The following is an 18,344-nucleotide window of genomic DNA, read 5'->3' on the forward strand; positions in this document are numbered from 1 at the left end:
TTGATGACATCCCATTCAAAATCCATAAGAATTAATATGAAGATGGTCTTCCCCTTTGCAGCTAAAGCAGCTTCTTCTGGCTCGTAGTATCCATTTTAGTTCATCCCAGAGGTGTTTGATGGAGTTAAGGTCTCTGTGCGGGCCAGTCAAGTTCTTCCACATCAAATTCGCCCAGTCATGCCTTTATGGACCTTGTTTTGTGCACTGGGGCACAGTCAGGCTGGAACAGAAAAGGCCTTCCCCAAACTATTCTCACAAAGTTGGAAGCATACAATTGTCCAAAACGTCTTGGAATGCAAAGCATTAAAATTTCTTTTTACTGGAACTAAGGTGACTAGGCCAACCAGCAAACTTTATAGTTGGCACATCAGACAGGTAATGTCCTCTGGGCATTCGCCAAACCCAGACTTATCTATCAGACTGCTAGATAGGGAAGTGTGATTCATCACTCCACATGTTTAAACTGCTCCGGAGTCCAGTGGTGGCTTGCTTTACACCTTTCCATCTAGGGTTGTTGCGGGTATCGAAATTTCGATACCCAATCAATACTTTTGTCCCTGTATCGATACGATACCGGGATTTCCATTTTTTTAGATACTGGCCTGCTCTTCTGCGCAGTCTAGTATCTCTGAACATGAGCGGCCTGCTGTCAGCCCGCTCATGTTCCCTCAGCAGCACAGGGGAGAAGGAAGCAGTCTCTCCCTCCCCCTGTGCTGCTGCCGCTGCCACCAGTGGGGAAAGAGGGGCGGAGGAGGGGCGGGCGCACTGCGCCACCAATGATAGTACTTTTCATGGGTCCGGACTTTAAGTATTAGGCTACACAGAGTGGCGCCCAGAGATGTCCCAGCACTTACTATTATTCCTGGGCGCCGCTCCGATCGCCCGCTGTGCCCCATTACAGTTTCCTGCAGTCCTTCTCCATATGCTAATTACTATCGGAGAAATGGGGAGGAGACAGCAGCTTCTCTAGTGGGCGTTCCTTCTCCCCTGGCTGTAGCGCTGTCCAATCGCAGCGCAGGGAGAAGGAACGCCCACTAGAGAAGCTGTCTCCTCCGCATTGCTTCCGATAGTAATTAGCATATGGAGCAGGACTGCAGGAGACTGTAATGGGGCACAGGCACACAGCGGGCGAACGGAGCAGCTCCGAAGAATAATAGTAAGTGCTGGGACATCCCTGGGCGCCGCTCTGTGTAACCTGCTGCTTAAACAAAGTCCAAACCCATATAAGGTTCTCTTTAACGTTTAATACAGGAGGTAGGTGCCGGCAGCAGAATCGCATAGCCGACATCCTGCCTCTGACAGGGAGCTTTGATCAGCGGCAGTTAACCCCTCAGGTGCAGCAGGGTTAATTATCATTGGTGGCGCAGTGTGCCCGCCCCCTCACCCCCCCCAGTATTATAATCATTGGTGGCAGTGGCCACAAGGTCCCCTCTCCCCTTCCTTCTCATTGGTGGCAGTGGCAGCTTCTGATCGGAGCCCCAGCAGTGTAATCCTAGGGCTCCGATCGGTTACCATGGCAGCCAGGACGCTACTGAAGCCCTGGCTGCCATGGTAATCTCTCTGCTGCTGTGTGTACTATGCACAGGGCAGCAGGGAGAGTGTGAAGTCCTATTCACCCTAATAGAGCTCTATCAGGGGGAATAGGACAAGGGATGAAAAGATCCCAGGATAGTTATTAAATAAACTGTAAAAAAAAAAAAAAAAGTTTAAAAAAACTCAACAAAATATGAAGTATAAATCAGTCCCTTTCCCAATTTTACATATAAAATATATAAAGAATAAATAAATAAACATCGCCACGTCCACTATTAAAATATTTTAAAAATCGTCGCAATTCGCCATTTTTTAAAATGCGGAATGCACGTGGCTTTTTATTTTTATTTTGTGGTATCGAATATCGCAATACTTTTTTATGGTATCGAAACCGAATCAAAATTTTGGTATGGCAACAACTCTATTTCCATCAACGCTTGGCATTGTGCTTGGTAATGTAAGGCTTGCATGCAGCTTCTTAGCCATGGAAACCTATATCATGAAGCTTCTTGTGCAGTTTTTGTGCTGATATTAATATGATAGGAGGTTTGGAGCTCTAAAGTTACTGAGTCAGCAGAGCGTTGGTGACTTTTATGAACTAGGCGCCTCAGCACTCTCCAACCTCGCTTTGTAAGGTTACATTGCCTGCCACTTCATGGCTGAGTTGCTGTGGTTCCTAAAGGCTTCTATTTTTCAAAAATACCACTCAGTATATGGTGGAATATCTAGGAGGGAAGAAATTTCATGAACGGACTGGTTGCAATGGTGGCATCCTATTACAGTACCATATTGGACTTCAATGAGCTTTTTAGAATGACTAATTATTTACAAATGTTTGTAAAGTCAGACTGCAGGATTTTATACACCTGTGGCAACGGAACTAAATGAAACACCTGCATTTGGTGATTCAGGTGTGTTCCAATACTTTTGTCTATACTTAGTATAAATTAGTATGGGGGTGCCTTACAACATCAACTACTGTCCATGCACCCTATTAGGAAATGTCCTCTCTATTAGCCAGATATGTCTCCTGCCCTGGTGGCCTCTGTCATGTATGAAATGTGTTGTATGTTTACCTATTCATTTGAATAGGCACTATGCTACATTTTGGAATTGAAGATAAAAAGTTTTATGCAAATATAGTGGCTCCACCTGTTAAGGTACTGGAATTGGTGCACCGCTAGTGGACTACCCCAATGTCGATAAATATAGTGATAGATTTGTATTAGTAACACAACAGGCACTCAGTCATCGGGAACTGTATCAAAAATAATAATTTATTACACTCAAATAAAATAAAAAATTAAACCAACATGTATATTGCTACTTTCTCGTCTGCTTCAGCAATTGTAATGTGCACAATGATTGGCTCCAATGAGAACTGGGATTATTGTACTGTTATACAATTAAGAGGATAACCACATTGATTCTCTATCATATGTATATCAAATATCTCTTATATCCTAAAACTCCTATATCACAAAATCAGATCGCGCAATAGTAGATAGTAGATGAATAGTTAGATATGGTGGTTTTCCTGTCCCACCCAGTGTGATTAGTATAGCTGAGAAGTACAGGAATCCATCCCATCCAACACCCATACACTGTTGAATCCAAAAGAAGAATGTGTCATTAATATCACTATTAATTCATATCAACTCCAGAATTTCATATATCAATAAGATACACAAATAATATCCCTCCCAAAAAAGTCCCAAAATGTTATTAATAATTAATGATTCCTTTTGTACTCCTAATCAATAATCATGATTATAAAATATTGAAATCCAAATGTTCATAAATTAATAGGCATGATTGGTGTGAAAAACTCAGTGTCCGTGATCATTGCTGTAAATCAATGTTCATAATTATAAAAAAAATATAAAAACATAAAAATATATAAATGATGGTAGAACAATTCGATCTCATTCATGAACCCCTGTATATAATAATTAATTAGGCAAGCTTCATCCAGGTATAGTTGATCAATGTTCACAATCTATATTGTATAGATGTTACATCCCTTTTTCAATGTGGGTAGTGATATAAATAACCACTTGCTCTGTTTCAGTTGTTATATTGTATACATTGTACCGTATATCACTCTCCTTTATAAATGATTAAATGTTACCGCTTTGTTGATCTCACGTGAAGCGCTTTTTCAGTTGAGCGGTGTTTCACTCATTGATGCAGCGGACTCCCCTTATCGCAGCCTGTATCTATCCTTGTTCGGCGTCCCACGTGGTCGCGTTTCGGAGAGACAAGCTCCTTCTTCAGTGGCTCCTACTGATAATCTTAATGCTGGTGCAATTTATACCCTGAAGGTGGGTGGGATCGATTCAATCTCTCAAATAAATGGTATAAATTGCACCAGCATTGAGATTATCAGTAGGAGCAACTGAAGAAGGAGCTTGTCTCTCCGAAACGCGTTTGATACTACTGTAATCTACAAGGGCCCCTGGCATAATTGTTATATGCGAATTGATTGAACTGCGCGATTACTGAATCCTTACAACTCCGAAGCCTATCGAGCGACAGCCCGCTGTATTGGAGATCGGCTACAGTGCGACCACGTGGGACGCCGAACAAGGATAGATACAGGCTGCGATAAGGGGAGTCAGCTGCATCAATGAGTGAAACACCGCTCAACTGAAAAAGCGCTTCACGTGAGATCAACAAAGCGGTAACATTTAATCATTTATAAAGGAGAGTGATATACGGTACAATGTATACAATATAACAACTGAAACAGAGCAAGTGGTTATTTATATCACTACCCACATTGAAAAAGGGATGTAACATCTATACAATATAGATTGTGAACATTGATCAACTATACCTGGATGAAGCTAATTAATTATTATATACAGGGGTTCATGAATGAGATCGAATTGTTCTACCATCATTTATATATTTTTATGTTTTTATATTTTTTAATAATTATGAACATTGATTTACAGCAATAATCATTGACACTGAGTTTTTCACACCAATCATGCCTATTGATTTTTTCACACCAATCATGCCTATTGATTTATGAACATTCGGATTTCAATATTTTATAATCATGATTATTGATTAGGAGTACAAAAGGAATCATTAATTATTAACAACATTTTTTTTCGGACATGTTTTGGGGAGGGATATTATATGTGTATTTTATTGATATATGTAATTCTGGAGTTGATATGAATTAATAGTGGTATTAATGACACATTCTTCTTTTGGATTCAACAGTGTATGGGTGTTGGATAGGATGGATTCCTGTACTTCTCAGCTATACTAATCACACTGGGTGGGACAGGAAAACTACCATATCTAACTATTCATGCGCGATCTGATTTTGTGATATAGGAGTTTTAGGATATAGGAGATATTTGATATACATATGAAAGAGAATCAATGCAGTTATCCTCTTAATTGTATAACAGTACAATAATCCCAGTTCTCATTGGTTGCAGAGCCAATCATTGTGCACATTACTATGGCGGAAGCAGACGAGAAAGTAGTAATATACATGTTGGTTTTATTTTTTATTTTGATTGAGTGTAATAAATTATTATTTTTGATACAGTTCCCTGTGACCGAGTGCCTGTTGTGTTACTAATACAAATCTATCACTATGCTACATTTTACCTGCATCGGAACTGGACTGGTCACCAACATTAGGCTCTTACAATATAAATAGTTGTCTTGTGGAGACAAAACCTATTACTACACTGAAATATACAGTATTTAGTCAAAAGCAATGCAACACTTACACTGAACTTTAGTGTGCTTCTCTGACAAGGCAATTTAATGACCGTTCTGGCTGCTATCTGGACATCTAAGGCTACTTTCACATTAGCGTTTTTTGCGGATCCGTCATGGATCTGCAAAAACGCTTCAGTTACAATAATACAACCTCATGCATCCGTTATGAACGGATCTGGTTGTATTATGTCTTCTATAGCCATGACGGATCCGTCATGAACACCAATGAAGGTCAATGGGGGACGGATCTGTTTTCTATTGTGTCAGTACCCACATCTGACAAATCTTTTTTCAGTTCCTCAGCAGTCACACAAGGACTTTTCTCCACTTTGCGCTTCAGGTAGCGCACAGCAGTCGAAGTCAGCATCTTCTTTCTGCCACGACCAGGTAGCGTTTCAACAGTGCCCTTTGCCTTGAATTTGCGAATGATGCTTCCTATGGTGTCTCTTGGTATGTTTAACATCTTTGCAATCTTCTTATAGCCATTGCCCTTCCTGTGAAGAGAAATCACCTCTTCTCTTGTCTTCCTGGACCATTCTCTTGACTTCACCATGTTTGTAAACACACCAGTAAATGTCTAGAAGGAGCTGAGTATCACAGTCCTTTTAAATCTGCCTAATTGGTGCTTATTATGCTTGATTGCTGCTCCTTGACATCCACAGGTGTTTTCAATACCTGATCGAAAACACTTGAATGAACCTCTGTTCTTAAGAGTGGTAGTATTTAAGGGGTTGAATAATTGTGTCAAAGAAGAAATCACAAAAAAAACATTTAATACTGTATTACAAAAACAATTGATGTCATTTTAGTTGCATTTGGTTCTTTAAAAAGTCCTTGTAAGATTTCATTCTGAACACAATTACAAATGTACACTAAATTCTAGGGTTGTCCCGATACCACTTTTTTAGGACCGAGTACAAGTACCGATACTTTTTTTCAAGTAGTCACCGATACCGAATACCGATACTTTTTTAAAATGTCATGTGACCGTTTTGGGGGATCTGTGGATGACGCACTGTCATGTGGGGGATCTGTGGATGGCACTGTTATGGGGGACCTGTGGATGGCACTGTTATGGGGGATCTGTGGATGGCACTGTTATGGGGATCTGTGGATGGCACTGTTATGGGGGATCTGTGGATGGCACTGTTATGGGGGATCTGTGGATGGCACTGTTATGGGGGATCTGTGGATGGCACTGTTATGGGGGATCTGTGGATGGCACTGTTATGGGGGATCTGTGGATGGCGCTGTTATGGGGATCTGTGGATGGTGCTGTTATGGGGGATCTGTGGATGGCACTGTTATGGGGATCTGTGGATGGCACTGTTATGGGGATCTGTGGATGGCACTGTTATGGGGGATCTGTGGATGGCACTGTTATGGGGGATCTGTGGATGGCACTGTTATGGGGATCTGTGGATGGTGCTGGTATGGGGGATCTGTGGATGGCACTGTTATGGGGATCTGTGGATGGCACTGTTATGGGGGATCTGTGGATGGCACTGTTATGGGGGATCTGTGGATGGCACTGTTATGGGGGATCTGTGGATGGCACTGTTATGGGGATCTGTGGATGGTACTGCTATGGGGTGGGATATCTGTGGATGGCATTGTTATGGGGTGGGGGGATCTGAGGATGGCATTGTTATTTGGTGGGGGATCTGTGGATGGTGCTGTTATAGGGGATCTGTGGATGGAACTGTTATGGGGGGGGGATCTGTGGATGACACTGCTATATGTCATCCACAGATCCCCCTCATAACAGTGTCCCCCAATACACCGGGCCCCGCCGCTCACCGAAGTATTTATAAACGTGAATCCTTATCCTGTTGTTAAGTTGAACTAACGCTGCGCTCTCCCATGTTTCCCTGTATCCCCACAGCACTTACGAACAAGCTTCCATAGCAGGCAGAGCGGACGGCACCAGTAACGTCACTCACTGACGTCGCGCGTCTGCTCCGCCTGCTTCACTCATAAAGTGGGCGGAGCAGGCGCTCTACGTCAGTGAGTGACGTTACTGCTGCCGTCTGCTCTGCCTGCTATGGAAGCTTAAGTAAGTGCTGTGGAGATACAGGGGGATACAGGGGAACATGGGAGAGGGCAGCGTTAGTTCAACTTAACAACAGGATAAGGATTCACGTTTATAAATACTTCGGTGAGCGGCGGGGCCCGGTGTAAGAGTACAGTGACTGCACCGGGCCCCGCCCATAGTTACGCCCATAGTATTCTATTTATGTATCGGGGCGGGGTATCGGCGGCTGAGTACCGCCGAGAAAACTCGGAATCGGTCCCGATACCGATACTAGTATCGGTATCGGGACAACCCTACTAAATTCCCTAAAACCCTTTACAGCATTGGGGGTTGAATAATTTGGAACACAACTGTACATGCACGTGGGGATGCGGCTGCTTGCCGCATTCCCTCACGTACATGTACATGAAAATGCGTTAAGGGGTTAATAAACTTCTGGAAAGAATAATAGAGAAATAAAACAAAATAGAGTCATAGTAATGGATGCTCCAAAATTGTTATTACATGGAGACATATCAGGAGAGGTGACACGTCCTTGAAGACAACATATGGTCATTTATGGCAAAGCCTGCCCAAAAAATACAACTTTAACACATGTATTTCCTTTTTCTCTTGATTTCTCACTTTATTTCTTGCTAAAGACACATTAAACTGATTAGAAGTCTTCAAAAGACCATGATTTTTGGGTAAATATTAGCTAAGTATGTCAGAACCATGGACAGTGCAATGTTCAAGGAAGTAGCTGCCTGCAATGTAATGATGAAGCATAGCAGTTTTTAGAATGTATGGACATCTACAAATTTCACTTTTACGGTGTGTATATTTGCAATACATTTGTGTGGAAAAACTATTTTTTGTATAATATTTATATCATTAGTTCATATATGATTTCAACAATCCCGGGAGATTTAAGAACCATTTACCATAGAGGTTACCAAGAAGAGAGTCTGAACTAGTACATTAAATCCTCGGTCAAACAGTGACTGAAAACCATGAAGATCACTGCAGTGAATGGGTGCATCGCTACAGTAACCAGTATCGTCCGATACACAATTGGAGAGCTATGTAGTCCTGATGCCTATTTCCACCACCAGAGCTATTCCCAATCAGCTCGTTTGGCGAGGATGCAATGTGGGGGACCCCTGCCGATCAGATATTGATGGCCTAAAAAGAGTGGACAACTGCTTTAAAGATGGACAATTTTTTAATCCTCGCATTGCTAAAGCCATAGCTTTTTTTCCCCATTGATTTTGCAGTATGAGAGTTGTTTTTTTTCAGGACAAGTTGTATTTTTCAATGGCACCATTTTGAAGTATAAATAATTTATGGACCCACACTGATCAGATGTTAGAAGAGGTCATACGTTGGTCTCATGGCCTAGTTCCAGTTCAGCCCCATTCAAGTCAATAGGGCTGAGCTGCAATACCAAGCACAGCTGCTATACGATGTACAATGCTGTGCTTGGTAAGCGCCCAGGAGGCCACCAGGCTCACCAGAAACTGTCTTAACAGCTGATCGATAAGTCATCAATATTATTTCCCAGATAATCCCTTTAAAATGCTTGTGCTGCCATATTCTGAAATATAGGTGGGAAGGTGAGCAAAAAAAACAGCAATTCTGATATTGTTTTGTAGTTGTTTTTACAGCCCTCACCACGCGGGATAAATAACATGGTAATTTTATAGTTTGGGCCATTACAGACACAGCGATATTAATTATGTGTACTTTTTTTTTTGTGACATAAAACATTTTACTCAGTTGTGTTTTTTTTATTTTTCTCTTTTTATATAATCCATTTATATTACATTGTTACCTTTTTTCAGTTCCACTAGTAGACTTGAACACTAGGGGACTTATTTCATTCCTAATACACTGCAATACTTCTATACTGCAGTGTACTGTTCCTGTCAGTGGTATACTGATATTAGGCAGTCTCTTAGGCATGTTTACATGGCAGATTTGGTGGCTGTGGTTAGGCTTCCCGGCTGCTACAGCAACCATCGGGACCCCATAATTACATATGTGGAAGTTCCCCCCTCTGTCTAGTCACTTAAATGCTGTGGTGGCTATTGGCTGAGGCATCAAATGAGTTTTACTGATTGGACTTATCTCCTATCCCGGCAATTGCAGCAAGAGATCATCATAATGAAAATGTACGTCACTTTCCAGGAACTACTAATAGATCATGATATACATTTTGATTATGGGTCTGAAGGCGGTTGATTAATGGGTTAAATTGTCCTATTTCAAGACCAGATTGCACCTACTTATAAAGTAATTTAAAAAAAGCTGGATATTTTGAAAGATCTGTAATACATTAGTCTTCACTGTGACATATCTGTGTAATAATCACTGTTTATGTGTTTGCTGTTTCATTTTTCTTCACAACTTATTCTTTAATATACTCTTTCTTTTATACTCAGGGTTACAGTACTTTATGTTGATCTACCTTGCTAGAGTGTTTTCCATTAATAGTTGGCTTTTTCGGATATATGGGGTGTTTGTTCTTGTCCGCTTGCAGGCCTCAGCCCAACGGGGGTTGATTTTTATGGCCTTCCTACCATCTGATCACCATTTAATTGCAATTAGAACTAAGTGCATCCCAGAATCATGTTGTTATTTGTAAAGATCATTCCAGTGAAGTTGTTTGAAGTGAGAGTGTGATAAATCATTTCTTCTGATAAAAAGAGGGTCAGCCGCCCCTGGAGTTGCCATCAGACCACTTGAATGAGTCATATTGTCTGCTTTGTTGTGCCTTATTTTTCATGTTCTTTAAAGTGTAACCTTGTTACTGTGGAGCAGAAGTAATCACTGAGCAGGATGGAGCTGGGCATGATGTATAGTGTGGGGTCAGACTCCGTCTACAAATAGCAGATGTCACTTCATGAAAATCAAGTACATGCTCGTTTAGAATAATAGTGCACAGAATAAAGAACGCAAAGTTTAATATCAAAACTATTAAAAAGGAGGCCACCAGAGATCTTAAAGAGTACCTGTCACCATGATCAACTCTATTAAACAGGCATACTGATTGGTAGGGTTGGTCATGCTAACTAAAATAAGTCTGATTGCAAAGAAAGTCTTATTTTTTATTATATGCAAATCAGGTGCTCAAAGCACTAATGGGCTAGCCTAGCTCCTCGGAGCACTGCTTCACCTCCACCTCTACTCGTTGCCACTCCCGCTTTCAGTAAGATCCTTACTGCCCGATGCCTGGCCCTGATATCTCGCCCATGCGCCAGCAGCAGTACTATTGGATGTGCAGTATAGATCTAAGAGCAGGGGCGACTGCATGAAAGCTTCACTGCGCTGCCACATGCTTGAGATTTCAGGGTGGGGCATCAGAGCAGTGAGGATGCTTGGCCCTGTCAGTTTGACTGGGAGAGGGAGTGCCAACAGGACTAGGCCAGCCCCCTCAGTGCTCCAAGAACCTAATTTGCATATCATTACAAATTTCTCTGCAACCCTACCATGCAGTATACCTGAATGAATGCAGTTGATTATGGTGACAAATACTCATTAACTATGCATTATGCATTTATTATGACTTTTTCTTGTGATTCTGAATAGTCTCCATAATGGAGAGCATACCTGCCAATGATGGTAAAATACCCAAATGTAAATCAATATATATTCTTGTAATCATACATTAGTAATTAGTGACACAATCATGACTAAATAAAATTAAAAAAAACGACATACTGCCAGTATATGTATATTTGTCCTAGTTGGGTTATTTATTGTCATCATATGTTCAAGCCCCATGTTGGTAAATTCCTAACCCATTACATTTTATACCCATGCAGACCCAGCACCATTACTAGAAGCAGCGCGCAGTTTAGAAGACCGGCTGCAGCAACTTCAATGCATAGAGCCTGAGAATAAAGCTGTGAAGGAAATCTGCCGACACTGGAAGAAGTATTCTGACTTTTTTTCTACGAGTAAAGGTAAATGCACCTGTATATAATCACCTACATCTCCTTCATCACAATATTGGCATAGTTTTTATGTTAAATATGTCATTTTGAACATTATATCTCACATATATGTCACCAATACCAATATTATATTCCTCAGGGACCTATTACTTGTCCCGATTCCGGGCCATAACAAGCACGGATCAACATTTAAAACCAATCAATTACCGCTTGTCTAAATGCCCTTTACAAAAGTCAAAGGAAAGTGCATGGGGCTGGAGAGTGATCATTACTATGATCATTCATACCCGTTTACGGTCCGTTATACGGGCAGTGAGCCCTTACTTTCGTGTGGATGAGCCCTTACACAGAAAGTGACATTACAGAGAGGTACATACATTCTTAAAAAAAAATACAAACCATGCAAGAAAACACCATTTGGCCAAAACCGCCACAAAGACAACTAAGTAAAAGGTTACAAAAACTGCTGCACCAAAAACCCACAAACTAAGAAATTGTGTGGCAATCTCCATCTGAGGGCTGCACATTGCATTCACTGCCCAGTGTCCCCTGTTTGCAGCAGAGAACTGATCAGCCATGTATAGAAGCTAGATATATAAGTAGCACCGTCCATATGCCGACCTGATGTGTTATAGCTGTGTGAATGGAGATTTATGTAATATAAAATGTCCCTATTTGTAAAAAAAAGACATTAAACTTCCACAGAAATATTTTTTTATTTTTTATTATCAGGCTGTTAAATTACCGTTTCTGAAGTTTACTGTAATGAGATTGTAGTGGCTAAAAGATGGGAAAACTGTACTGATCTGTATTGCAGATGATAGATTTACTGCAGAGAGTGCTCCAATTGATGTGTTAAATATGCGTTGTCAAAGAGGCAAATTGATTATTCTGACAAAACATAGAAGCAAGCAATGATACAAAAGTTGATAATGCACTACTTTATAGAACATATAATGGGCACAATTAGCAAATGAGAATTTCAATGCATCGTGTGTATATGAGAGGCAGTTTAGTGCAGGGCGTTATTTTTCCCGTAAAAAACCCCCCAAAAAATGAATCTTTAATGAAGCCTTACCATCAGGCATATACGTATTATTTTACCCTGCTCGCTGTCCAGTATAATGTACATATACATTGTAGGATAGTAAAAATCTGATGTATGCTTCATGCTTCTTACAACTAAATTTCTTTATGGCCGCTTTCCTACTATATAAAAATGGTGTAGAATGGTCAAATTAATTAAGATTTTCTGAACTTTTTTGCGGGATCAATTCATTTTTAAGGTCCCCACACACATGAATTTGTCTCTGGTGGGGGGTTTTTAACTGTAAAAAAAAAAAGGTCAGAATAAGTGCAAAGTACGTTTTCCTGTTCCCTTTCGTCCTAACCAGCAGCACAAGTGGGGAGTTCTCCCCTGTTAAAACTGGCAGGACAGGTGGAATTTTTATTGATAAAATTACTACCCAAGATTAATTAAACAACGCCCCAACAGACAGTGCTTTTTTCTCTGTCCTGTGAACAGAGGACAGGTCCAGGCATTGCTGCCTCTTACCATATGTTTTTTATGTGATTATTGCCCATAATTTGAACTTTGTTGGTCCCTCTTGAGCTTTTGCTGAGTGACCGGTTATAGATTTTTTACCTGTGCGGCGTCTGCTGCCTTCTTCTCTTGTCCCCTCGACGGTGGTGCGCTGCGCCGCTGCACTCCGGAACACGTGACGTGTCCGGCTCTGTTGGCGCTGCGTTCTTCACCGCCATCCGGCCGGACTGCGCCGCTGTGACCCGGAAGTATGTCGGATAACGACTTCTGGGTCGGATTTGCGTTGCGCTGGGGCTTCCAGCATCTAATTTTGCTTTGTTGCATAGCCAAGAGCTTAATAGTAACCAGGATTAGGTCCTGCCTTGTGTATTTATAGAAATTTTCTTAGTTGGTTGTTTAAAAAAAAAAAGCTCTGACCTCACTTCCGATGGGGGCGGAGACTTGCTTGGCGGGAGCTGTCAGCTATTTAAATGTCAGACAGATCCCAGGCTCTCCCTCTTGCCCTGCATTGAGTTGCTAGCCAGACACAGTTGTTTCTGTACTTGCTTCTGCGTTTACAAGTTTTTGTAACGTAATTTTGTTTTCCAATGTCCTAACGGCGATCAGCATGGGAAATCCTCCCATAAACAGAGGCACTTAACTTGTGCCAATTGTGGTACGCCGATGCCGGACTCCTATGAGTATAATAGATGTCCTGGATGCCGTCCTCCCCAAACGCAACCCACTATGGGTGACATGTTTGGATGGATGAAAAAGTCCATGGGAAATTCCGTTATGGGAATAAAAAAGGGCTAGAGTATCTTCGCCAGGTCCTCTACCTATGGCTGATGATGTCATATCCATGGAAGACCACTCCTCTTCTTCGGGTGAAGAAGATGCCATCTTTTTCCTGCCGAGAAGACGCAAAGACTTTTTGGCAAGGGATCAAGGGATCACGATGTTGAGCAAGGGGAAGCTCCACTGTCCACCTCTAAGTAGCCAAGGGCCTTTAAAGTGGACACAAATTTTAAGAAACTGATGCTGACCGACTGGAAGCATCCTGAAAAAGGTGCTGTCTTCACCAAGAGGTTTAAACTGATGTTCCCCTCCAAGAATCGGAATCAGAGCTTTGGGTACCACCTCCGAAGGTTGATTTGGCGATCTCGAAACTATCTAAAAGGACCTTAGTCCCTTCCGATGATGAAAGCAATCTTCAGGATCCATTAGATCACAGGGCTGAATGCACTCTGAGACGCAATTATTCTGCGGCAGCAGCCTCTGCTTCTGTTGCAGTTGCTTGCTCAGAGGTGGCAGATTTCAATCGGATCTGGAATCTGGTCTTTCCAGAACTGACGTATTGGATCAGTTCAGAACTTTGCTTCTCGGCACGTTTTTTTTAATGCAATGCCTCTACACAGCACCTCACGTTGGCCGCTAAAAGCACGGCCCTCTCCTCTGCTAGTAGTCTGCCCCTATGGCTGCGCCCCTGGGTTGGTGATAATATCTCCAAATTTAATCTATGTAGCCTGCCGTACGAACCGGGGAGGCTATTTGGTTCTGAATTGGACAGGTTAATGGAAAGCCTTGTTGATAAGAAGGGGAAATCCCTCCCTCAACAAGCCTTTCATGGCCGTGGTAGGGCCAGAGGAAGAAGGACCCAAGGCTCCTCCAGATCCCAGAGGTGTCAAGATTCGTCCAGACGCGGACGGGGTCGTGGGAAAGACCGTAAGGCGGACCTATGACTCTCCCGCCTGCCCTCCCCCTTCAAACTTTCTGTGCGGTGCACAAATTTTCAGTTCCCCTCCGGTTGGAGGTCGCCTAAGTTTATTTCAGCAGGCCTGGCTGCAAGACATCCCGGACCAGTGGGTCCTGGATATAATTATGTTGGGTTACAGGATAGATTTCCTGTCCCCCCACCCAAGAGAAGTTTGTCCTTACCAAGCCGCTGACCCACACCAAGCAGTCGGTGTTGGAGGACTCCGTCCTCCTTTATGTGCAGAAGAAGGCTTAGAGGAGGTTCCTCTTTGCGAACGAGGTCTGGGAGTTTACGCCCCCATATTTTTAGTCCCGAAACCTTTGGGCGATTGGCGTATGATCATAGATCTCCGCTACCTAAATCGGCTCATAAGGCCAAAGCACTTCAGGATGGAGACCATTCCATCACTAATCAGTGTTCTAAATCCAGGGGATCTAATGATTACTATAGATCTGAAGGACGCGTACCTTCATATTCCCATTGACCCAGCTCTGGTTGTCGCCCAACTCAGGCTTCAAGGACTAGAGATCGTGCCATACCTAGACGACTGGCTTCTAAAAGCCACTACTCTAGATGTTCTTCTATCTCATCTTCAGCTGGCTCTTCAGTCTGTCCAGCGCTTGGGCTGGCTTATAAATTGGAAAAAATCAGAAATCCTTCCGTCTACCTCCAGGATGTTCCTGGGTTTCCTCGTAGACTCCGAACAGATGACTCTCTCTCTCCAGAGAGGAAGGGTCAAGTAATAAGAGCCGCGCAGTTCCTCATGGTGCCTCGGCGAGTGTCTATCAGTACTCTCATGAAGATGTTAGGCCACATGTCAGCGTCTGCGGAGGCAGTTGCTTGGGCCCTATGGCATCTACGTTTACTTTAGGAAGAAGTGTTAGCAGTCTGGAATCGCAATCCCAGGGGGTTGGACAAGACGCACTCCCTGTCTGTCGAAGTCTGTTCCTCCCTCAAGGACCCCCCTGTCCTTGATTCAACCTCGTTGGATCACGTTGACCACAGACGCCTCCCTTCTAGGTTGGGGAGCCCATCTGGAGGAGAATCCAGTTCAAGGTACCTGGAGTCTGCAGGAGAGGCTTCTCTTATCCAGTTTAAGAGAATTGAGAGCAGTTCGTCTTGCTCTCTACCATTTTGCTCCTCATATCCGCAGGAAGGCGGTAAGAGTCCGGTAGTCGCTTACATCAACAGACAGGGAGGCACAAGATCTCAATCTCTTCTCCAGTTGGTCTAATTCTTTTTTGGGCAGGAATCAGTCTATCCCACCTTTCGGCTGTCCACATCAGGGGGGATCTCAACATGATTGCAGATCGTCTGAGTCGAGGTTTACCAGTTCCAGGCGAATGGTTGCTGAACAGAGACCTCTTCACCCAAATCACTCTACGGTGGGGTATTCCAGAGGCCTACTTGATGGCGATCCGGTTGAACACCAAGGTGGACAGATTCTGCCCCCTTTACAAGGAGATCAATCATCTGGCGATAGACGCCCTGTCCATAACATGGAGGTTCAGGCTGGCTGTAACGGGGTGCCGAAGGCGCACTCGGTCTCCTATCAGCCGCAGACCTGCTGCTTAGCTTCGGGAGCGAGGATCTGTGTTTGACCTCGTTCCCAGTGCGGCTTTGCTAGCTGGGAGGCTCCCTGCTCCTAGGTTTGCCTTGAGCGCCGAGCTGATCACTCGGTGCTCGACTGGTCGGTCTGTCGGTCATGTGACGCTGGGCACGTCACATGACCCTCACTCCCCACTATAAATACAGGCAGCCTGCTGGCCACAGGTTGCCTGTTAATTTAGGTTCCTGGCATTTGTTGGATACCTGTATACTTACCCGATCCTGTTCCCTGACGATCCTTTGCCTGCTCCTCCTGTACTGCGCATCCCTCCTGGTATTTTGACCTCGGCTTCCACCTGACTATTCTTTGCGGACTCCTTTGGTACTTCTCGACTCTCCTGGTATTTATGACCCCGGCTTCTCCTGACCATTTTTTTGCTTATCCCTCTGTACTGCGTTGTCCTCTTGGTTTTGACCCGGTCCGTTCACTATCCGTTATTTGTCTTGTCTGTCCTTCCCGCACGTATCCTAAGTTAGGGACTGCCGTCCAGTTGTCCCCTGTCATCAAGACAGGTGAGGCAAGTAGGCAGGGCCAGGGGTGAGGGTGGAGCGCAGTGGTCACTATCCTCCCACATGTGTGTGTGTGTGTGTGTACGTGACCGTTACACTGGCTTATATATTCCCTCCAATTTCCATGATACCAAGGGTATTGATGAAAATCAAGCAAGACCAGACCCCGATCATTGTGATAATATCCTTCTGGCTGAAGAGGTCTTGGTTCACCCAGCTCATGAAGATGAGTCAGGGCATATATTGGAGACTTCCCCTAACACAGGACCTAGTGTATCAGGACACAGGTCCCTGCCTAAATCAGAGGACACTCAGTCTGACAGCCTAGAGATTGACAGATCCCTACTAGAAGCTAGAGGGCTTTCTGCGGAGGTCTTGAGAACTATTTCACACTCCACGGCGGAGTCCACAAACAAAGCTTACTCAAGGATATACAAGATCTTCCTTCAGTGGTGTGCTGATAAAGAGGTTGTACCCTCAGATCCTCCTCTTTCAGCTATTCTACAGTTTCTTCAGGACAGCCTTGACAAGGGTCTAAGCCCGTCAACACTCAGAGTTCATACCTCTGCTCTTTCTGCCTTTTTAGGCAGATCTCTAGCTCAAGACCACCTACTCAGGAGGTTCCTCAAAGGAGCCAAAAGACTGAAACCTAGCATCCTGAGACCTATCCCTGAATGGGATTTATCTGTCGTTCTAAAAGGGCTATCCTCTCCCCCCTTTGAACCTTTGGAAATTGTAGACCTTAGACTTTTATCTTTAAAGGTCACATTTCTGTTGGCCATAACTTCGGCCAAGAGGATTGGAGAACTTCAGGTCCTGGCGGCCGCTGAGCCTTATACCCTCTTCCTCCAGGATAGGGTCCTGTTGAGGATTCTACCGACCTTTGTTCCCAAAGTTCTGTCATTCAGGAACACTAATCAGACCGTTACTTTACCGATTTTGTGTTCCTCTCCCTCATCTCCTGAGGATGAAGCCCTCCATTCCTTGGACATTTCAAGAAATCTCAGAATTTACCTGAACAGAATTGTGAACTTTAGAAGATCCGAACCCCTCTTTGTGTCCTTTCCAGGGAAAAACAAAGGTCTTAAGGCCTTTAAAAGAGGCAATCCGTGAAGCTTTTCTAGCTCAGGATTTGGCTCCTCCATCCTTTGTCACTGCCCACTCTAGAAGGGGAGTGTCTACCTCTTATGTGGAGAAAAGATTGGTTCCGCTAGAACAAATCTGTGCTGCAGCTTCTTGGGCTCCCAAAACACCTTTGTTAAACATTATCGCCTAGATTATAGGCGTTCTGAGGGAGTGGCGTTTGGACGTACCATTTTGAGTGCCCTTTCCTAAAGAAAAAACAAACAAACGGGACCCTCCCAATTTGTCTGTTTTGCTCCTTGCTAGGTCCCCACTTGTGCTGCTGGTTAGGACAAAAGGGAAGCGTTAATTTTAACATCAATTTGTTTTCCCTTAGTCCTAACAGCAGCACACAAATTTCCCACCCAAATCAAGCTTTTAATTTTTGGGTATAATTGATGATAAAGCACTGTCTGTTGGGGCAGGCGTCCCTTTATGGGGGTGGGTTAATTTTTTAATTAATCTTGCTGCTGTTAGGACTGAGGGAAAACAAATTTACGTTAAAATTAACGCTTCTTTTTTGCTAGCTTTTTTTGTGGAAGTTCTTCTGGTATATTATGCATGCGG

The 18,344-nt window shown here is 43.3% G+C and overlaps 1 protein-coding gene across 4 annotated transcripts in view; it reads left to right on the forward strand.

Annotated features, from left to right (window-relative positions):
* The window catches only part of CUX2 (cut like homeobox 2), a 534,292-nt gene that overhangs the window by 370,254 nt on the left and 145,694 nt on the right, over positions 1-18,344 (forward strand). For all 4 annotated transcript variants that reach the window (XM_040416060.1, XM_040416062.1, XM_040416061.1 and 1 more), the window contains exon 5: positions 11,128-11,268. In XM_040416060.1, coding sequence (XP_040271994.1) covers positions 11,128-11,268 — 141 coding nt within the window. The remainder of the gene's footprint in view (positions 1-11,127; positions 11,269-18,344) is intronic.

Source organism: Bufo bufo, chromosome 2 (assembly GCF_905171765.1).
Source record: "Bufo bufo chromosome 2, aBufBuf1.1, whole genome shotgun sequence".
NCBI lineage: Eukaryota > Metazoa > Chordata > Amphibia > Anura > Bufonidae > Bufo > Bufo bufo.